At 40.2% G+C, this 23687-nt stretch overlaps 1 protein-coding gene across 5 annotated transcripts in view; it reads left to right on the top strand.

The window, feature by feature from the left end:
- Gng2 (G protein subunit gamma 2) overlaps positions 1 to 23687 on the top strand; it is a 97917-nt gene that overhangs the window by 66666 nt on the left and 7564 nt on the right. For all 5 annotated transcript variants that reach the window (XM_050127033.1, XM_050127035.1, XM_050127037.1 and 2 more), the window contains one exon: positions 15839 to 15954. In XM_050127033.1, the coding sequence (XP_049982990.1) occupies positions 15868 to 15954 (87 nt within the window). In that variant the 5' untranslated portion in view covers positions 15839 to 15867. The remainder of the gene's footprint in view (positions 1 to 15838; positions 15955 to 23687) is intronic.

The following is a 23687-nucleotide window of genomic DNA, read 5'->3' as shown; positions in this document are numbered from 1 at the left end:
AGTGATGTGGGAGTGTCATATATCAATCTGTTGATTTCATTGGTTAAGCAATAAAGAAACTGCTTGCCCTGATAGGTTAAAACATAGGTGGGTGGAGTAAACAGAACAGAATGCTGGGAGGAAGAGGAAATGAGCTCAGAGATGCAATAGCTCTGCTCTCTGAGGCACACACGATGAAGCTCTGACCCAGGATAGACGTAGGCTAGAATCTTCCTGGTAAGCACACCTAGCGGTGCTACACAGATTATTAGAAATGGGCTAAATTAATATGTGAGAATTAGCCTAGAAGAGGCTAGATAGAAATGGGCCAAGCAGTGTTTAAATGAATACAGTTTGTGTGTTGTTATTTCGGGGCATAAGCTAGCCAGGCGGCCGGGGTGCTGGGGATGCAGCCCTGCCGCTCATATTACAACACAGGGCTATCTACTCATGCCTTGTCTCAGGTTGCAGCCTCCTGGCTTTGCTACTTTCCCAGATTCTCTGTCTTTCCTTTCTAATTTCCTTCACAAGGTGCCACATTTACAAAAGAAAAATGTCCTGTAAAAACTCCCTGGAGATCCATACAATTATCTTTCCTCCCTCTGCACAACAGTGAACCTATTTTATTGATGTGCAGAGACTTGCTCAGCAAGTACCATTTACACTCTAATCAGGAAGCCTTTGTAGTTCACTTTTTCCCCCTTTCATTTTAAGTCTTGGTAAAACAGCATAAACATCATAAGAAGGTGAGCAAATCAAGGCTGGTGCCTTTGATCTCATTACAGAGCCACCACCAGACCCCACCTGGGAGCTGGCAGGTTATCAGGGCCCCTCACTGACTCTGCCTTTATGTTCTCCTCACAGGGTTGCTCTAGTTGTGGCTGATGATTTGAAGGTGAGGAAAAGACAACTTAGTGAGAAGTCTGGACCTCAATAATGTTCCCAGTGTGAGGGAAAGGGGTTGTCAAATGCTTTTCTAATATTTCAAGACCAGTAAATAAGAGTATCTAAGTAGGTTAAAGATGGTAACGATGATTTTAAGCACTTGGTTCAGACATTTCTTTGTAGTCATGTTTTCTAAGGCAATTCAGGTAATTGTTCTGTCTCTTGTGTTTAATTTACTCACAACATAAAGGTCGTGGTTCAATAGGCTTCAAATGTCTCATATTGCATGCCTATTTAAAGTGGATGAAAGAAATGTATATTAGAGGCTTTTTTGTCTATTTCCAGAAAAATTCTTAGCCAGTTCCTGGTGATGACTTCTTTTCATGAGCTAGTCACCGCTCCCCCAAATATAACCCATGTTTGTTAAGTAAAACAATGTCACTCTGGTCACTGTAGTTTAGGAGGGCTTTCATAAACCTGTATGACAACTGCTTAAAGTGTTTACTTGGCAGTTATAAAAGAGATTCCAGCTTTGGATAGATGGTTGTATCTACAGGACAATGTTTGGCTTCTGTTTAAGGCAGGGATTTAAGGATTTCTGGTGTGGTACCCAAGATTGGCCCTTTCAGAACTGCTCTTGGTGTCTAAGGTTCTCATTCTATGATGGTAGGATGGAATGGAAGAACTTGAACATCAGACATGGCTTAACAGTTCCCTAAATTAGGACATGCAATGATGGTGGTTTTGGAACTGCACAGTTATTAGCTCCCCAGGTGAGGTAAGGGAACACATGCATGGTGCATATATTGCAAGTTGAGCTTGTCTTTATAAAACTTTGGACCCAGAAGTGTGGATTTTTCTGTCCTGGACTTTGTAGTACTTTCTCATATAGTGAGATATTCCAGAGACCCTCATGATAATTATATATAATGTTTTCAGTATTTCTGTGTTTTGCCCACAACCTGTCACCAAGATCAGGAGTGGAATTTGTGTGTCATCCTGACATTTTTTTTTAGCACCCAGCTCCCAAGTCAACATTTCAGTAAATTCTTCCATCCTTTGGGGAAAATGTACAGCTCTCTGGAGAAGGCTTCTTCTTGGTTCACCATCCCACCACCCTGGGCATTTCTGAATAAGCAAAGGCAGTAACTGTTATACTCTACCCTAGTGATGTTGTGAATGGAAAGTTACGTACCCCTCCCACATTTGCCTCTAAGCACTTCTTATTAATAAAAGGATATTGGCATGGCCATTTATTTTTATGTACTTGGAGAAGGAATTTAAAGCAGTATTGACTGCAGGAATAAAAGGAGGCTCTTTTCTGTGTAGCATTGCTGATGGGACTGCTCAGTATGATGTATAATATAAACCTTGACACTTGTATGACAGAAAAACTCAGTCACTTCATTCTCTAGAGGGAGCGTTTGTATAGTGGTAACTCATGCAGTATAGATGAAAATAACTCACTCCAGAAAGTCAGCCTTGCACGGGGCCCAGAAAATGACCACATATTAGCTAACATTACTTTCTCAGCAGTGGGACACACACACACACACACACACACACACACACACACACATTAAGCAAACAACAAATATTTTTTAAAATGGAAAACAAGGAAGTAGTATGGTATAGCTTAGTAGGAGAGCACATGCTTAGCAAGCATGAAGCCTGAGGTCCTGAACTCAGTCTTTAACACCACAAAAGAGAAAGAGAGCAAAGGTAAAGTAGGTAGGAAGGCTGACCAGACAGATGACGGGAGAGAAGGAAGGACAGTGAGAATTGAGTAGAAATGTGCTCCCTACTCTCCCTAATAGTAAGCTGTCAAAAGGAAGCTGAACCACGTATGCTGCATAGTTAGGGGCACGCATAGCCTTCGAGTCCATGGCTGTGATTCTGTCGGAGACCAATGCTCATAGACTGATAGAAGAGATCCTAGCTAGACCAAAGTCTGTATTTCTAATGGAGCATGTGTGTTACTGGTTATTGGGAAAAGACAAAACCCAACCTATCCTAGATTGCATCTGGTCCCCTGCAGATCTCAGTCCCTTCCTGAGTGGTTGTCACAAAATGGTAAGAGGGACGATGGCCCACTGGTCTAGGATTATTGTTTGTCTCAAGAATGTGCAAATACTCAAAGGTGAGAAGAGCTAGACTCAGAATCTGGGTGGTACCCTTTTGGGTACTTGACATGTGGCCTTTCTGCCACCAAAGAGCCCGGCAGTTAGATGTATCCAAGAGCATTGTGGTAGGATAAAGCGGGAGTCTCTGCTGAGATGCCACTTGTCTTCAAGGGTGGCACACATTTGCCAGTCACTTAACTGTAGAAGAAGGTTGAGCATAGGAGTCAATAAAACAGTGCTAATTAGTATTCAGTAGGCACCTACTGTGAGGACTTTCAAGTTGCTGTTCTTAGTTTACATTAAGGAAGGAAAGAAATGGTTGATAACTAAGTTAATTCAATACTGTACAAAGGGATTATAGTGCACCAAATAAAAGAACCAGAGTGGTGTGCCAGGGAGTGGCAGGAGCTGAATGGAGGCCTTTCCAGAGGCATGATCAGGAAACTTGATTTTTGAGCCTGGGCCTGAGTCAGAAAAGTTCGTGGGCTGCACTACCTGACAACAAATGTAGCGTTGCAGGCAGGGGAGGCAGCACGTGCAAGGGCCCTTGGGGGGAAACCGGAGCAAACTATATAATGAAGCTAGATACCACAGCTATTGTGGCGGTTCTGTAGCAGGTCTAATGAATATCTATTGTATAAATGTCTGAGCAAAATAATGATCTTTAATAGTGCCCGTCAGCAAGCAATAACAAAAAAGAGAAACGGTTTGGATTATCCTGGAGGTTTCTGCAGGATTATACTGCAGGTTTCTGGAGTGCTGTGGGCCGAAGGAGCTTAGAAGGTTACAGGAAAGACACACGACACAATCACCATGGGTGCTATAGGCACAAACTATATTGGGAGAACGGAGGATTTGCCTGAAGATCAGAGATGGTGATGTGGGCCCAGGGTAGGCAGCATTTCTCTGGCTAGAAAAACTTTCTGGGGGTGCTGTCAGTCTTTTGCAAACAAGAAACAAGCCTGGCTGCTAGGCTTGCCAATTTATTCACTGGTAGAAGAAACCTTTCCAGGCCAGGTGGTAGCGGCACATGCCTTTACCCCCAGCACTGGCAGAAGCAGGGGATCACTGAGTTCAAGGCCAGCCTGGTCTACTGAGTGAGTTTCCGTACAGCTGGGGCTATACAAAGAAACCCTGTCTCAAACCTCCTCCATCCCCAAAAGAAAGAAAGTAGGAAAGAAAGAAGTAAAGAAAGAAACCATTACAGCTGCATTTGTGGACATGGGTTTGTCCTGCAAAAGGGGACTGTGAGATAGAGGCTGTCGTCCTAGAATCATCACTGAGGAAGATCACAGCTTGTTCTAAAATTGCTTACCCTCTGGTTCCTGTAGAAACTTAATAGACCATGTGATTGTTGCTCTGGATGCCACCCTTAGCAGGTACTCAATACTTGACTTTCAATTGATCCATTCTTTTGATAGGACAGGTTGTCTATATTAATTAGAAATTTCAATGGTAGATGTGAGGATTTCCTTACCCCCCCTCCAAAACAGATGACCACCCCACCCTGAGTTATTTAAAAGTTCTTTATTAATAGAGTTCATAGATTTTTCTTCTTTGCCTTTCTTATTCCTTGATTCTTTGTCTGTGTTCTCTGCTGTGTGGAATGTAGATGTGTATAGTATTTTTAGGTCCCCATGCTCAGTGGTCATCCCCAGACAGTAGCAGTCATTGTTCTGTTCTTTGCACAGTACTCCATAACATACAATGGTCTCGGCCCACCTGTGAAATCTTCACTTTCTTGATGGGCGAGAGAAGCCGAGGAAGACTGACATTTTCGCATTTCCACCCTAGCATAGCTCCAGTACCAACCAGAATCCAGTGTTCCTGTCTCCTGATGCCTGCTCTTTCAGTCTTGTGCCATTTGTCACTTGCATCAAGGGAACACCCAAACAATACAGCAATGAAAGCAAATTTGAGTGGAACAGGCGCAGTGCACATTTGGAGAGCTCAGCATCTCTGGAGACCTGCTGGCTGGTCTCATTTAGTAAGCCAGCAGGAACACTGGAGCCTCCACAAGGCGGCTCAGCCACGGAGGTCTACGGAACTCCAGGAACCATTGTTTTAGGTTTTGGGATCTACTAAAGATTTAAGAATGAGGCAATGGCTTCTTATAAAGAAATTAATTAGCCAATAGATAATCTCCTAAAGGAAGCAGAAGGCTGCTGCAAGTCAGAACCCCCACTGCCTGCTGTTAAAGAGTAAGCATGGTAGGTTAACAGTCATTTCCATAGAAACTAGTTTGTATTTCTCTGTCCTCAGGATCCTGTGGTTCATGGTCTAGGCTTTCATATGTATAATTTACTAAAAAAAAACAGCATATATCATATGGAATACTAATCTTTTCTTGGTGGGAACAAAGCTTACCTAGTATCTAATAATGCCAGCTCCCACTTACCTAAACAAGCCATACATGAAAACGTAAAGCTGACATGTCATGTTTGAGTGACAATACAGCCTATTCCCTTCTGTTTCTTTTTACAAAATTTGTGACTTTGAAGAAAATATTTTTATCAAGGCCTATGCTTTTTGTGAAGGCCATGACAATCACCTAGCCTGTGTCCATTAGGAAGGTTCTGTCTTGAAGAGGTTAATATTATCAAAAAAACAGCAATTTGCTGGGAAGCAGAGAGCTGTCTTTTCTGGCAAAGGCAATTTTCAGGGAAGCTCTGTCTTCCTCTTGATCCACACAATGGAAGCAGCCCCCCCTGCAGAGTGAACCACAACCATGGAGAATACAGACATTATGCCTGCCTTCTTTCCTTCCTTAAACCACATTCACTCCCCAGGGAAATCTTGTGGAAATAGACCTTGGATCTGAAGTCATTTCTGGGCCAGTGTTCTTCCCATTTGGCCCAATAGCAAGTCTGGTTGTTGATTTCATTCACATTAGCTACATAGACTCACAGAGCATAAGAAATGCTTTTATGTGTGTGAAAATGACTGAACAGGTACCATAGACCCAGATTAGGAGCAGGCCAATGCTTCTGAAGCTGTGAACTGGAAAGTGCTCACAATCCAAGCCTCCTAGGAAACTGACTTCCTAGAAGGAGGAAGATGGTGCTCACATTTCCCTGCTGTGGGTTAAAGAGAATAATGCTTGAATGAACCTGGCCCAACTGTGACACTTGGCAAACTTTTGGTGTACAAGTAAAATGTATTCACACAAACTCCTTGTCCCTTAGTGAAAGACAAGAGCCAGGAGAGAGGATTTGGGGTTGGGGACTGCTCTTGGGAGCCTCCATACCCTTCCTCCTGACCCTCTCTGTTCTGTCTCTCATCCCTTGCCTTCCCTGTCTCCTACACACAAGTCTGACTCTTGAAGCCCCAAATCATGCAACCTTCTCCTTGCTGTTGGTGTGGCTGCACACACACACACACACACACACACACACACACACACACACACACACACTGCATACATACACTGCCCAATCTGTTTTCTTTCTCTTCCTCACACTTTCACAGTGCTGCTCAAAAGCGATCAAAGGCAAGGAAACCAAGACACTGTGACACCAAGAAGATCTCTGTGACCACCCAGTTGTTGAAACACATGACTGGGACTGGATAAGCAAAGTAATGTGGATTCTAACCCAGAAACCCAGGGCATGGCAGTGTTAAGGGAGAAGCAGTAACTCACGATACATCTTGTATTGATTTAAACTGTCCCTTGTTGCTGGGGAACCAAAGGAAATGAAGTGTGCTAATTGGCAGAGATCGATGTGCTATTTTGCTGTTTCCAAGTCCAAGTGGCCAACTGTTAACAGGAAGAGAAACAAGACCAAAATCTACCATGAGACTGGCAAATTCATGTTTTATCATTATTTGATTTATACTACAGCCACTGGCATTAAGTTCACTAGTGTCCTGATGGTAAAATTGTAAGTATATATAATCTAGTATTTGATGAGTAACCTCCTTTAGCCAATGTCCTTTGAGAGGCTGGACCAGGTTGTGTGTGACTTTGGTAGCAAAAAGCTCGTAGGAGCACTTATGCAGCCTCCTCCAGCTTGCACACCCAGACGTTGGGTTCTGTTCCTGTTTCCTCATTGTGATCTGCGAGTTTCCCTTTTAATAAAGAAAACCTTATTGTACCCTTAAAAAAGGAAATTAAATGGGAAATACATAGATTAGTGTGAGCTTACTCACTCTAATAATAATAATATAATAATGATAATAATAATAAAAGTGATTAACAGAGTGGATACTTGTGTGATGTGGGATTCCCCTCTGCATGCTGGGAATACCATTGGTTAATAAAGAAGCTGTTTTGAGCCCATGATAGAGTAGAACAGAGCTAGGCGTGGAAAAATAAACTAAATGCTGGGAGAAAGAAGTTAAGTAGAAGCCATGTAGCTCCACCAGACACAGATGCTGGAAATTTACCTTGTAAGCCACAGCCTCATGGTGATACACAGATTAATAGAAATGGGTTAAATTAAGAAGTAAAAGTTAGCCAATAAGAAGCTAGAGTTAATGGGCCAAGCAGTGCTTTAAATAATATGGGTGATTGTCCAGGTAGCCAGTTGTCTCTGTCATCTACTGAATATTTTGGAAGCTGCTTGATTGCACTTCCTGCCTACTCAAGTTTTATTATCTCCCTTCTCAGGCCTTCAATGGGGTTGAAGATTACATAGTCTTAGTTACCTTTCTCTTATGATCTAGCCAAGCCTCTAATACAAGACTTAAACTGCTTAGGATAGAATAATTATTGAAACATTTAGCATTTGTTTCTTGCTTAATATTGTTTATAGTGGTTGTAATACTAATTTTTATACTTGATATCTGTTCTTATTATATATAGTTTTGTATTGGGTTTGGAATTCTCTTATTTAAACAAAAGATGGAGGTGATGTGGAATGGCGTTTGCAAGGCAAGGTATCAAAATCCCACAGGAGCGCCCTCTTGGCCTCCTCCAGTTGGGCCTCTTCCTGCTTGCCACACCTGGATGTTGGGTTCCATTCCTGTTTCCTCATTGTGATCCGTGAGTTTCCCTTTTAATAAAGAAAACCTTAGTATACCCTATTAAGAGCTAGTGTGGGATTATTTGACTCATGTTCCTCCCATCTTACATGTTCTGTTTCAAGTGTTAGTATATATGCTAATCTCATCAGTATGTATGTATATACATATATATGTAGCAATCAATTTGATTGTATATAATATATAATGTAGAATTTCCTTTATGATATGTATTGTATATAATATATAATGTCAGTGTACTTGCAATAAATTTGAATAGTGGCCAAAGTGCCCAAGCTCAACTTGAATGATTATGGTGTGATTCCTTAGAACAGATAAATATGTGAATGAATCACTGTAGAATCTCTGAAAACTTTTTAATTGGTACATTTAACAATTGGTCTTCCAGTTTAAAATGAACTAAACTACCAAACACCAATAATATTGCTAGCCAACAAATGAAAATAACAATGACATTACCAAGTTGTGAGAGCCTGCTCATTTGTTCCTGGCTGCTCAGCCCTGAAATAACCACACAGAAACTGTATCAATTAAATCACTGTTTGGCCCATTAGCTCTAGCTTCTTATTGACTAACTCTTACATCTTAATTTAACACATTTCTATTAATCTGTGTATCGCCATGAGGCTGTGGCTTACTGGGTAAAGTTTCAGCATCTGTCTCGGGTGAGGCTACATGGCTTCTTTTTGACCCCTCCTTCTTTTCCCCAGCTGTCAGTTTAGTTTTTCCCACCTACCTATATTCTGCCCTGCACAGGCCTAAGACAGTTTCTTTATTAGCCAATGGTATTCACAGCATACAGAGGGGACTCCCACATCGCCAAGTGTTTGGGAGACTATACCCTATAATTGGTATTTTAGATCTATAAATTGCTTATTGCCAGTTTAATATAAAACAAACTAATCAACCTCCCCCACCTACTGCAAACATAAAAACATGGTACAGAGAAATGCACAGTTGTAATTAAAATAAAAGTTCCTAGGAAGTTTATCTGAATGCTTAAATAAAATCTATTAAAGGATAAAAAGAAAAGAATAAAATACTCTACAATTAACCTACACTCTCCAAGGCAAAGATCTCAGTTTCAAATCACGTATTTATCTTTATGCCATGAATTCAAGGGCTGTATGTTTTTTTTTTTTAACAAAGCCCAAGTGACAGGAAAATGTACGGTTCTTTAACCAAAATATTCCTCCTGAAGAAAAGGAAAGTGATGAATGTGTTTTGAGAAAAGAGAAATGTTATCACCCCCATATAGTTTTTCTGGTCCTTGGAGTAGGTGGAGACTCATAAATGGAATACAATAATGCTTTGTGTGTGCTTCTTGCATTTGGAATTCAAGTGGGATGTGACATTCCTGCAGACTTCTATCAGTCCCTCACATATAATCCCTGTGACTGTTTTAGAGATATTTGTGGGGTTTGGGGGGGTTCTAGTGTTGTTTCTTTGTTTTCTTATGGGCAAACTTAGCTCAGCATAATCTTAGTCTACCAGGACACTACATAAAGAGACAATGTTCTATTTTAAATAAGCAGAAACACAGATCAAATGCACAGAGATGCTAATGAGAATCATGATCTCTTAGCACTCATCCATCACTATGAGGGCCATGTGAATCATAAAATATCAGGTTCTACAAGTAGGTAGGATGCTTTCTGCATGATGTGTGTTCTTGGAGCAGCTTTGTTGTGTATGACTCAATGGCTGTTTTTTGAGTGTTTTTCCAGCAGGGCACCAGGGGCATTTGGAACAACTACCTCATTGTTATGGGTATGCTGCAAAGAAAAGAGTGTCTGCATCAGCACATTACATACCACATACCATATTTTCATAACTAGAAGTACTCACACACTTCCGAATGCCTTCTTTGATCATTGCTAGTGGGTCAAGTAGAGGGTATGGACTAAAAATATTCAAAATTGCCTTAAGGTAGATTATTAAAATGAGGAGGTAAAAGGAGAAAGGGGAAGGAGAGATATCAAAATTCAAGAATGTAATTATATGTATCCCATACTACATGATGGCTGCCAAATGATGCAGATGTCGTGGCTACTACAATTAGAGAGAATCATACTCTTCTAATCTCTACCTGTACAAGCATACATGTGCACATACACACACAAACAGACATGTAATTTTTAAATGAATTTTTATTAAAAAAGAAATGGTATGACACTAAAACTTAAAAACAAAAAATGCATATTCTTCTTACTCATCCTGAAATGTTCAAGGTGACCAGAAGCAGGAGGGAAAATGACAATGAGGGTTAAGTCCTTCCATCAAGGATATCACTCCTTGACCAAAACTTAGATAATTATTTCTAGCTGCAAGGGAGGCTGGAAAACAGATTATTCCATAGATAATACTCAGCTATTCTTCAGGGTTCCTATAATCTCTGTGAAACAGAAAAGAATGCTGACTTGGGAAACAGCTAAGTTGGTAAGGTGCTCTCCAAGGAAGTATGAAGTCCCAAGTTTCTATTCCAAGAACCTATGTAAAAACACTGAGCACAGGGGCCTATACCTGTAATCCTAGGATTGGGAAGGTTAAACCAGGAGAACCTATGGGGCTAACTGGCTAGCCAGCCTAGAAAAATCAGTGAACACTATATTCAGTGAGAGAATCTGTCTCAAAAAAATTAAGTTAAGAGCAGTTGACATTGACCTCTGGCCTACACACTCACATGCCCATACACATATGACTTATGAGCATACACAAACAGGTAACACACACATATACACTCAAGGAAAGGAATAAAAAGGAAAAGTGCCATTACTAATTAATAGAGGAAAGAGTTCTGGGAGGCAAATTATGGTCTGTGCTTTGCTTTAATATATCATTTAGTTTCAATTCAAGACAGAAGAATAGTTGGCCACGGCTTCTAAATCCCTTTCAGGTCCAGGCAGGTCCAATCACTCTATGATTATCTGCATTCCAATTTGATGGATGAATTCTAGTTCAGCAGAAACATTAGCTTCACAAATCATTGTCCAGGGGCTTAGAGACCATGGCCGTTTCTATCTCAGGTTGACTGGGATATTAAATACTCCATCTTGGCTTTGTCAAGTTTTGCTAGATTTTTAAATATTTATTGGGTTTTGGAAACACATTATCCCTGTGCAATGACTAGTTCTTAATGATGCTGATTAAATCATAGCCTTTAAATTTATTTGGTGTGTGTGTGTGTGTGTGCACGCACTAGGGTGCACATATGGAGATCTAAGGAAAACTGGCTGGTATTATTTCTTTTCTTCCACCATGTGGGCCTTCAAGGGATTGAAGTCGTCAGACTTGGCAGTAAGTTCGTTTACGATTTGAACCATCCCTCAAGCCTTTCTTTCTTTCTTTCTTTCTTTCTTTCTTTCTTTCTTTCTTTCTTTCTTTCTTTCTCTCTCTCTCTCTCTCTCTCTCTCTCTCTCTCTCTTTCTTCTTTCCCTCCTTCCTTCCTTTTTTTCTTTCTTCTTTCCTTCTTCTCCTCCTTCTTCTTTTTTACAAGATTTTTTCCCTTTCTTTATCTTTAAGTATCTGAAGGCACAGTTTGGAGTTCTTTGTTGCTTCAGACATTGCTTCAATTCCTCCCTCATTGTATTATCTCCAAATCCTTTGAAACAAAGTTGAGGAAACAGTTAATTGCCTTACACTGAAAATATTGGGAGGCTTGTTTTGCAGCATTCACACTACTCTAACTGTCTCAGAAGGGACTCAATAGAGAATTATACATAATGTCTTCTTTTATCTTGAAGATTACATATGAAAAAATTACTAAACAGATAATTTATAAACTGTTTTCTGTTGTAAGGAGGCTACTTGTTTGTTCCCAGTTGTCCAAGACTCCCGAAATAATCACACAGAAACTGTATTATTTAAATCACTGCTTGGCCCATTAGCTCTAGCTTCTTATTTGCTAACTCTTACATCTTAAATTAACCCATCTCCATTAATCTGTGCATCACCACGAGGTTATGACCTACCAGCAAAGTTTCAGCACCTCTGTCTCTGTCAGAGGCTCCATGGCTTTTCTCTGACTCCGCCCTTCTTTCTTCCAGCATTCAGTTTAGTTTTCCCCACCTAGTTTTGTTCTCCTATTATAGTTCTGCTACAGGCCCAAAGCAGTTCCTCTATTAAACAGTAATATTCACAGCATACAGAGGGGAATCCCACATCACCTCCCTTTTTCTGTTTAAATAAAAAGGAAGGTTTTCATTTTAATATAGTAAAATTACATATAACAAAGCAGTTATCAAGCAAGAATTATAGTCACAATATTTATATATACTTTATTATTTATCATAACTAAGGAAAACTATAACAATTAATTCTTCAGCTCCATCAAAGACTCCAGAATGATATAATATTACCTAAGTTAACAAGAAGTACATTGTAAGCAACTTCCAAAACTCTACAATTGGCAGAGACATCTCACTGACTGGACAGTCACCCAAAGTTCTTCTGCACTATTGGAGCACCCATCCTCACCTATAGGCCCATAGTATCCAGTGGACTTTTCCATGAAGCAGGAAATTTCAAAAACAGTTCCACCTATATTGTCAGTCACTTTTTTCTGTGTCCTGCAGAATGTCTAGCAGACTCTTTCATGAAGCAGGAACCCCGAAGGCAAGTTCAGCAGTCATTTCTCTGTGGGTCCTGCATGTTCAGTTTACACAGCATATCATAAAGCAGTCCAGGCATGAGCAGTTTCTTGCCTAAACTGCACTCAGAGTCTCTTTGATACCCATCTTCCTCTTGAAGTAGATTGGTGCTATCAGAACAGAAGTGTCTCATGGTCATGAAAAGTTCTAAGTTTTAAAAACACTTTAAATGCCATATTCTATAGTCTTTGAAAGGTTTGAGAGTCTTTATTCATCTGAAATACATCTCTGAACATCTAGAAAATCTAACTAACATGACTACAGGCTTGACTATTATAGATGACTCTCTATTAACCTATATTTCTTAATTATACATTACATTTTTAAATGAGCTGCACAATCACAATACCTTAACCATGAGCATATATATATGGACATAGTTCTCCAGACTACTTCCTGCTGATTAGGATCACTGTTAACTGGTCTTTCATTGTGTATCCTGTGTGCTAGTTTCATTAAGTCAGCAGTTGGGCAAAGTAATTTTTATAGCAACCTTTCTAGGGGTCTTGTTGCATCAAACCATATTAGTCTGGAAGCAATCCATAAGTTCTCATCTTCTATGGAAACAAAAGAAGAACCTCTTTTGCAAATTCTGAAATCAAGATACCTTTAAAATGTATATGTTGGTTACTTAGCTCTTTCACAGTCAAAGAAAACACATTAATATACATAATCCAGACTCTGTGAATTTTCCATCTTTATGTGGTTTATTTTTTCTTTACTCCTTTTAATCTATGACTGTACTCTGTCTCATTAAAGACTATTTTTTTTAAAACAATTTACTTCCTTTCTAACTCTCTATACTCTTTCCCTTCTCTCTCCCAAGCCTACATACAATTATTCAACACTGTGACACATTTAGAGATCTTTTTAAATCTGGATTTGTCTTTATTGCATATCTGTAATATTTTCTGACCAGAAGCACTTCTTAAAATGCTAAACACTTAAGAATCTAAGCTGTGGCATTTCTAGGGTATTTACAGTACTTCCTGCTTGCTCCGCATAGTCCAATATGGTGGAAGTCCATTCACTGCCTCTGCAAGCAGTACACATTGCCCCATTTTCAGGCACACAGAGGGTCTATGTTGTCATTAAGCAAGTTTTAACACTCTTCTAACAATACCCATTTAAATGCTTAGCCTTCTGAAAGAGCTGGAGGTCGTGCTGGCAGCATGGCCCAGAAACCCAGCATTTCAAAATGATGTGACTTTTATTCTGCCATCACTGAATCAAGAAGACCTCTCTTATGAGAGCTGTGGCAACCCATAAGCAAACAAAGCCCATTCAGAATAAAAATGTTGCTAAAATTTGTTTTTTAGTGTCTAGAATTCCTTTCTAAGCCCTCTCAGGTTTTATATGAATTTTACTTGGCCACATTGGGTGCCAATTTGTTGTAAGGAGGCCACTTGCTTATTTCCCAGCTGCTCAAGAATCCCTAAATAACCACACAGAAACTATATTATTTAAATATAGTTCACTGTTTGGCCCATTAGCTCTAGTTTCTTATTTGCTAACTCTTACATCTTAATTTAACCCATCTCCTTTAATCTGTGTATCACCACAAGGTCATTGCCTACTAGCAAAGTTTCAGCACTTCTGTCTCCAGTGAAGGCTCCATGGCTTCTCTCTGACTCTGTCCTTTTTTCTTCTAGCATTCAGTTTAGTTTTCTCTGCCTAGCTCTGTTTCCCTATAGCTCTGCTATAGGCTCAAAGCAGTTCCTTTATTAACCAATGATAGTCACAGCATTCAGAGGGGAATCTCATATCATTTTTTCTTAATACTAAAAAGATCATTTATATCTTTTGCTTTTTTGGTAATTAAAATAACAACAACAAAGCAGAATTTTATTTTAGTGTTAGGTAAATTTGTCTATGACTTATTGTGGTTTACTCTTCATGCCTTGGGTTTTCTTTGTGCCCTTGTTCTTTTTTGAGATGAAGAATCCGATTCCACTCTATCCCTACGTAATAAAGTTTCCCAAATAGAGCCAGGGTTACAACTTGTAGTATAATGGATCAAGAACAAGACTATCAGTGTCAATCAATGGGGTGTATCATGTTTCATTTCCTGGGTCTGGCACTCTAGTTAAACTAAAGCTCTAGGTCATTGCTACCCCGCCAAATGTCAATAACTTCCAGGGGCAGCTTTAAATGAGAGCGTGGAACCTTGATAAGAGCAAGATCCCATCAAATCTGGGGGAGGACACCAAACACAAAGCAGAATACTTTTTAAAAAAAGGAACAATAATAATAATGGAAGATGATATGCTAGATCAAGAGTTAGAGTAGAAATAAAATTAGGATAAGTTTGGAAAGGTTGTGGGGACCCACCACATGAGGGGCCCTGAAAGTTCTAACAGAGATGCTGTCCCATGATCTACAACAGGGAGAGAATGTAATTTTCAAAGCACAAGGGCACAGTTTCGATGACCCAGAAGAAGTCTTTTGTGTTTAGTTTAGAAAAATGCTATTAAACTAATTAATGTCCTTTAGACATTATTAATTTAGACATGGTTCTGTCTCCCCTTGACAATGTGGATTTATTCCTGAAGGATTGTGAGAAAAACAACTGTGAACTCAGCCACAGTTCCAAGTGTGGAGGGATGGCTCTTTACAGTGTGCAATTAAGTGGCATTGAAAAGTTATACTCTCCCCATCTACCACCACCCCTGCTGTCCCAGTGTAGTGTCCCTGTGGTAACCAATCTAAGCAGAGGAGTGGAGCTTGATTCTATCAGAATATTGGAAATAGTATTGAGACTGAAGAACTGTTGAATTTTCTCCCACCCCTCAGCTCAGCTTCTTTCTCATTCTGTAAGGATATTTTACCCAACCTCTGACAACAGAACACCCACAACCCACAGCAGCCACACAGTGGTGGTATACAGCAGTACCCTACCACTTTCAGAGAATTTTATAAATTGATTTAGTCTCTCTCTCTCTCTCTCTCTCTCTCTCTCTCTCTCTCTCTCTCTCACACACACACACACACACACACACACACACACACCAGTGTATTTTACTCTGCCTGACTTGGTGAACATTCCTCTTTGGGACAGGGAAATCAAGTCCTGTTAGTGATACATAATGCTGACTGGGATATAGATGACCAGGGAACTGGACCTAGTTACTGTCACGTTCTGAGATCTGCCTGCTGTGAAGAACTGTATGTTCCGCAGTTTGTCAACTCTCTGATGCAGTCTTCCTCTTTGCTTTCTAGAGTGTCTGATAACCCTATCCAGCTCTCCGATGGCCAGTAACAACACCGCTAGCATAGCACAAGCCAGGAAACTGGTGGAGCAGCTGAAGATGGAAGCCAACATCGACAGGATAAAGGTGAGGGTGACATCGTCTTCTGTAGAAATGGGTAATGTCAAAAAGAATAGGAGTGGGTGTACTAATCCCGGTGATACCCGTCTTCCTAAGGTGTCTCTGCCTTCATGGGGGGTCTCAAGGAAATGGGCAAGCACTTGAGACTTCCACCCTCTAGTCACCTCCCTGATGCGATCAGGATGCTTTTCTCATTCTGGGTTCTAACATTTTCTATCCCATTCGGTGTCTAAGACTAAGTGACTGTTTTATAAGTCTATTCTGTTTTTTTATTCACCATTGGAAAAAATTTCATCTTTATATCTTACTAAATTTTTTTTCTTAAAAGTACAAGAGTCCCACTTGAGGCCTAAGTAGATGGCTCAGTGGGTGAAGTACCTTCTGTGCAAGCATGGGAACTTAAGTTTGCATCTCTAGTACTCTCGCAAAAACTCAAGTTTGGGTGCCTGCAAGATGGCTCAATGGTGAAGCCGCTTGCTCATTACCAAACTGGACAATCTAACTTCAATCTCCAGAACCCACTTAGTAAAAGAGAGAACTGACTGCTTCTGCCCTCTACAGGTGTACTGTAGTACACACACACACACACTGCACACCACACCACATACCACATCACACATACACACCACACCATACACATACACCATACTACATACCATACCACGCCTCACCCAAATACAATAAATACACACACCACACCCACATAACACCACACCATACCACACCACATACCACACACACACATACACACACACACACACACACACACGGTGTAGGTGGGCGATGTAAATTAATGTACAAAGAAAAAAGCCAAATGTGTTAGTGCACAGAAACAGGCAGATCTCAGGGACTTGCTAGCCTGACAGTTAATAAAAACAGTGAGCTCTAGGCTCCATGAGGGACCCTGTCTCAAAAAATAAGGTGGGGAGTGATAGCGGAAGATGTCTGGCTTCACCCCTGGCCTCCACATGCAGAAAAGTCAAATGAATGTTAGTAATTTACTTTTTCGTTCATGCCCCAGACTTTAGCAGCTTGTTGAGGTTGGCTTAGATGCAAGGTTTTTGTTCAAACCATTAGTTTGGCATATTTTAAATGTGAAGTTAACTCCACTATGTCATTATGAGTAGATAGCTATTATAAGATGGATTATAGATAAAATTTGTCAATAATCAATTTTACTTTCTCAAAAGCATTTTAGGAACCAGAGCTCACAAACATATCCCATTATACTCAAATAAAATAAAATAGAACATTATTCCAAATGCATTTTAAAAAATTTTAGTTTTTTTTTTACTTTTTTCTTCTCTACACTTTAAAAAGTCTGGATTGTTCAGTGGATACATTGGGATATGCCACAGAAAATAAAACATGGCTTAGGAGTCAAATCTAGTCCATGCTATGTTTTTTTTAAATAAAGTATTGTTGGCACACAAGTATACTCATTTGTTTATATTTTGTGTGTGGCTCCATTCACACTCTGGCCACAGAACAGAAGTGTTATCAGGGATCACATAGCTCCTGAAACTCCAAATAATGACCTTCTGTTCCTTTATGAAACAAGTTTGCTGGCTCCTGGTGTAGAACAGTTGTTCTCAGCCTATGCGTATGTTTATATCACCCAAAGGACTCTATAAACAGACCAATTCCCAAAGCATACTAAAGGAAAGCCAATTAAATTAGGATCTCTTGGGTTTGAGAGTCATACATCAGTATTTTATTATTATTATTCAGTTAACTCAAATATAATAGCCACAGTTAAGAACGGCCTCCTCAGGACAAAAGGTTTGAAACTTCTCACAACCATTTCCTCAGTTCTGGATAGTGAAGGGAGAGCTCATCCATCTTCACAAAGAATCTGGGCAGACATCCAGGACATGTCCCATCCCCTAGACACCTTCTTTGTAAACTCAGATTCCTGGTGGTGGGCCATGCTGTAATCAGATCCTGCTCTGTTTTCCATGGCGGTTACTCTTCTTTGCTTGTGAATGAGGTAAGGGCTCCTTCCTGTGTTTTCTTCCTCTGTTGCCTTCTGCCTTCTCCTCCTTTGTTGCTTCTTTTTCATCCCACAACTGTTAGGAGAAGGGAGGTGTTCCAGGGACTTTCTCCTTTAAGGGGAATGCAAGCTCCACACATCCTCCTTCTGAGAAATAGTGGTTTTGGCCTCTCTGTGAAACTCTGCTGGAGCTGGCGTTTTCTTCCACTCCTCAGAATCCCCAGACACTGATCTTGAGGGAGAGTGTGAGGTTCTGATGGGTGCTAAAGATGACCACAGGTGAGGGTGCTGAAATGCCCTCCTCAGCCATCTTCCTCTCCCACTGAAAACTTTACTATACCACAGTTCTGCATCCCTTGTACAGTGAATTCTAAACTTTTTAATGGAAACTACAGAGTTCCCCTGTGCATGTCTTCAGCTTTATTTCCCGTTCTCTTGCTCACACTGGGCACATTAACTTCTGATTCCCTCGAAAGAAACCTCCAAGCTTTGACTGTCCTTCATCCACCCCTTCGCCTCTTCACTTTATTAATGGAAAATGGAACTGATTCCATAAGATTCAAACCAATCATTAGGTTTTTGATTAAGGTTTCTAGGACCCTCCTTGTGAAATTGGTGTTTTTAATCTGTCCATTTATTCATCTATTTGTCTAATAAATATTTTATTGAGATTTTCCATATTGCCAGTACTTACTAGGTTTTAGAGGTAGAAATGAACAATTACAGGTCTTAACCTTGATAATCTGTCTCATAGTGAGGGGTTTCAAAAGATATGAACAAATACCTACTATCAAAATAAGCAAAATTATCCAGGAAGCCATAATTACCAAAAGGTGTCAAAGCCAACTCCTGATTGCCTTCTGAAGAGACATAAATAAATAGCTAGAGAGAGAGAGCTCATGCAAGGGTAAATAATAATAAATATATAATAAATAATAAATATAATAATAAACTATGCACCGAGCCACCATCTCCCAGGTAATCATCATAGTTTCCTGTCTGAAATCTTCTTGTTGCCATCAGATCTTCTGTTGATGGAAATCCAGCACCTGCCTGTACTAGGGCATTTGTTCTGCACTACACAGCCAGGCGGGCATGCTGGGGTGAAGTAACAGATTATTTTTAGTTTCCCCGCTGGGTAAAATTGTGACTATATTGACACAGTTGTCAGCTAGCTGGTTATCTGCTTTCAGGGGTCTTTCAAGGGCCCCAAGATTTCTAGCTTCTCCATCCTCTTTCAGTGCAGAGCCTGTGATGGTGGTGGAGGGGAGGGCTTTTTGGAGGATGCCAGGCTGATGATTTTCCAGGTACAGAAGTTATCTCATTATAATATGGCTTTATGCACATCTGAAAGAACCAGCTGTGGCGGAGGTGACAGCTGTAGGACCCTTAATAAGAGGTGGCAGAGTACAGCTGCCTGGAGCTTCTACAGGTCTCATATAAGCAAGAGGTACCTTATCCCTCAGCTGGTCTCTATTGGACCCGAAGAACACTTTTTGTTTTGAAACTTTGTATCACATCTCCTGGGAGATTCAGACTAATAAACTAATAATTATTATATCTGTTTGTAAGCCCCAGGCATATAATAATGACACTATGACCTTCCTCTCTTTGTTAGCACTTACTTCAGGGATAGGGAATGAAAGCAAGGGAGTCAGCAGGGAAGAGTGGTGGGGGCTGTGGAGTGCACGTGAATATACGAACACTAACAGTAGAATAAGGAGTGCAGGGAGGACAGACAAGTGGGGGACAGCAGGGGTTCAGGAACTATCTGATTATCACCATATTAGAACTCTTTGGGTATCAAATAGAAACTGAAGCTGTCTAGCTTAAGCAGAAAGTTAGGATTAATTATGGAAGATAGAAGGTGTCTCAGAATACAAGGACAGAGAAGTGGTGTGGTCAGCAGCTGAAGGGACAACTGGAAGCCATGGGAACCACGAGTGCTCCATAATCAGCCATTTGGGGCTCCTGGGAAGAGTGGATTCTTGGATGATTGGTGCATATGACAGACCCGAGATGCCACCCACTGTCCCCAGGGTAGCAGATATTGGCTGCGTCTTTTCAGTTTTGCATCCATAATCTGGCATTCCTGTTTAGCAAGATGCAGACACCTCTAGCTTCACTTTCCTGCTATCAAGATCACACCACAGTGTGAAATCAGGGGTCCTAGGAATTAACCCACCTGTACGGATAAGGAAATGGCCAGGGACTGTTGTAAGTTATATTATTTGACAGAGTCAACTCTTACCATTATAAAAATAATCTAGAGGCAAGAAGGAAAAAAATCCAAGGCCAGGAGTATGAAGGAAATGGTCATTTCTTACCTGATAAGTCTCATAAACTGATCTCACATAAAGATTTCAAACTTACTCATTTCTCCCAGTTATTTCCAGTGTTCCTTTCAACCAATGCTCCTTACTGCTTTAACAGTGTGTTGTGTAATTCCTGGTTATTCTGTGTTCCTCCCTGGGACACCACACCCCAAACCCCTCTTTTCTGTGCAAATCATATGCTTTCACTAAGTATCAGCTCAAATCTCCACCCGCTCATGCATCTTTTTCTATTTCTACTAAATTTGCTACTTTAACTTTTATTAACTAAACTATTCCAGACAGACTGCGTGTTCTTAAAGGTGAAGGCAGTGCTGTGTTCTCCACGGTTCTGTGATGCCTCTAGTGTGAACGTAATTAGATAAATAAAATTGCATCAATTAGAGAGAATTCAAAAGGGGGGTAGGATGGGTGGTTTTAAAGTCAAATTATTGTGTACCATAGTGTGGTTGTAAGTAAACTCCATTTGCAATGCACCTTTTGAAACAATTCAAAAATAAACAGGTAGGCTAATTTTAATGATTGAAAAAATATAAGTCTAGGCATTTCTAATAACTAGATCATCTTTCTGATGATAGATTCATAGTGCTTAGGAACTGAACTTCAGAGAGCGCCGTACTGAGAGACAAAATAGTTTACACCAGGACAAGGTCTGGTGGTGTGCACCTGTAATCCCACTTGAGAGACCGAGACTGGATGACTGCTGCAAGTTCAAGTACAGCCTGAACCGCATAGCAAGACTCTGAAGAGAGAGATTGGGAGGGAGGGCACAGCCTATGTTTGGGGCTTTGCAAATATTTTTCCAACATTTAAGTTGAAAGCTTTGATATTCCTTTCTCAAAGCAGTATGTTTAATTTTATTAGAAAGAATATGCCATAGTCCTCTTTATAGGACAATCGAGAACATCTCTATGGATGATAAAATCAATAAAGCATACAAAGAACTTACAGATCTTCAAGTACGGTCATTGCATTGTTTTCAATTCAGTTCTGTTCTGTATTGATATGACTGTGCAACTTCAGTTTCTTGAGGGCTGGTACAATTTTTAACAACTGAGGACTATTTTTTCCATCAGAAAGTATATACTTAGTCTTATGCATTGTACATAGCCACCAGGAAAACATTATACCCTAACATTCCAAATTTAGCCAGGCAGTGGTGGCACACACCTTTAATCCTAGCACTCAGGAGGCAGAGGTAGGCGGATCTCTGTGAGTTTGAGGCCAGCCTAATCTACAAGAGCTAGTAGCTAGTTCCAGGACAGGCTCCAAAGCTACAGAGAAACCTTGTCTCAAAAAAAAAAAAAAAAAAAAAAAAAANAAAAAAAAAAAAAAAAAAAAAAACCACAAACAAACAAACAAACAAAACAACAAGAACAACAAAATAACAAAAAAGAAAAAGGAAAAAAACTCAAAGTCTTCCCAAACTTCCTAAGCACCAAGACACTGCTACCAGAGAAAAGTTCGACCTCATTTGACAAGTCGTAGTAAAATCATAAGCTTTCCAAAAATACTATATAGCATTACCTTCAGGTTATATGCATGAAATATAAATAAATTTTGTGTTTTGACATGTCAGCTATAAGACGTCTCATCATATATATGCATGATATATAATATATATAGTTCCATTTTTATTTAAAAATTTTCAAAATACAAGCATTTGAGATCCTCATTTGTACTATAAAACCTTAGAAGTTTCAAATCCCTGGGAAATTAATTTTTTAAAATAGCCAAGCCTGATGGAGTAAGCTTGTAACACCAGCTGCACCAGAGACTGATGTAGCCCGGATGATGGCATTAATGCAGGCGAGCCAAAGAGGAAGTGACCATGACTCATACCCTTCAACACAAGGCCACTTCCCACAGGCAGAGGCAATGGCGGCCTCTTAGGGGTTTGTTTCTTTGCCTGATAGCTTGCATGCATTCTGTGACATCGATTTGAGGAGGGAACTCAACTTTGTAATGTAATATAGATGGAACTGTATCTTTTCATTCCATTTAATTTTGGCGGGAGGTCTGGTTTTTATTTCAAAAGAAAGCTGCCTCTTCTGCAACTTCTCAGAGACATCAAGGCATCTCTATCTACCTAGAACAGTTCTTTATTTCAGAGCTTACAGTCATAGTCTGATGGCTTTTGTTGGGGCTATCCAGAGTTCCCCTCTCCTTGCTCCTTGGTTTGAGTTTAGTGAGGTTACACATAGCTGGAGTTCAACAACTGTCAGTCTTGGAAGACAAATGCTGCTGTCCTAAGTAACCTCCTGGGTTAGAGACATCACATCTCAGTGATGGACAAGTCACGGGTACAGTGCCCAGGGCTTTTATTTTCCTACCATTTGGAATAAGTTAAGGAATGGGCCATCTAAATATTGAAAATCACCCCAATAATACCTTCTTTAGCAAAGGATCTGATTGAAAATCCTGTTTTGCACTTAGCTGTTCTGTGTAACACACTTGCTTTTATGACCTTGACACATTTTAAGATTGTGGGCCATTTATTTTATGCACGGTCACTCATTTTGGGCTTGTCTGACATTTCTTTCTATTCACTGCGTGGGCCCTGGAGATCAAACTCAGGAGGCTTGGCCACAAGGACATTTAACCACTGAGCCATTTTGCTGTCCCCCTTATCTGCTATTTCTCTCTGAATAAATTCCAGTTAGACAACTTGACCATATGAAGTGTTTATCTGTTGTGCCTCCTCCCTCAGGCAGGACTTGATTTTGAGTTATCAGTTACTGGTAATGTTAACTTTGATTATTGACTAAGATGTTGTCTTCAAAGTTTCTCTATGAAAAGCAGTTCTTTTCCTCTTTGTAGGTCTTCAGTACTTGGGAACTTGAGTAGCTCTAGATTGTGTAATTCTCTTATTCCTCAAAAACATTCCATTTTTAAGTGTATTTAATTACATTGCTATGGGCTCAGGGTGTCCCCCTTTAATCAATGGTTGATAATCTTTGTTTAATTTCTCATTATTTTATTTTATAGGCACTCTGGGAGGGCAGAAGAGGGCACCAGACCCCCTGCTAGCAGCCACGTAAATGCTAGAAATTGAACCCCATTCAGCTAGAAAAGCAGTCATGCTCTTACCACACAAACCATTACTTCAACCCCTGTAGTCTATTATTTTTTATGTTAAATTTTCATGGGTTAAGAGCTAGTTACTGGGTCCTTTTGGTGTGAGTCACTCATTTCTTGAGCACTTGCCTAGTTTGGAGCAAAAGCGGGTGCTCCTTCCGTTTTCCTTGCCCAGCCTTGCAGTCTTCCTTTCCTCCAATGAGCCCTAACTCGTTTGAGAACAGCTTTTAAAAACAAAGATCTAGATATGCAGCATGCTCATTGCTCCAGGTCCTCTCCCTGGATGGAGCTAGAAAATGCACATGCATGTTCACATATAGACACACAACACATAA

Source organism: Alexandromys fortis, unplaced genomic scaffold (genome assembly GCF_014885135.2).
Source record: "Alexandromys fortis isolate MF-2015 unplaced genomic scaffold, M_Fortis_MF-2015_v1.1 scaffold_233, whole genome shotgun sequence".
NCBI lineage: Eukaryota > Metazoa > Chordata > Mammalia > Rodentia > Cricetidae > Alexandromys > Alexandromys fortis.
Note: the sequence above shows the minus strand (reverse complement) of the source record. Positions and strands in the feature narration are given on the sequence as shown.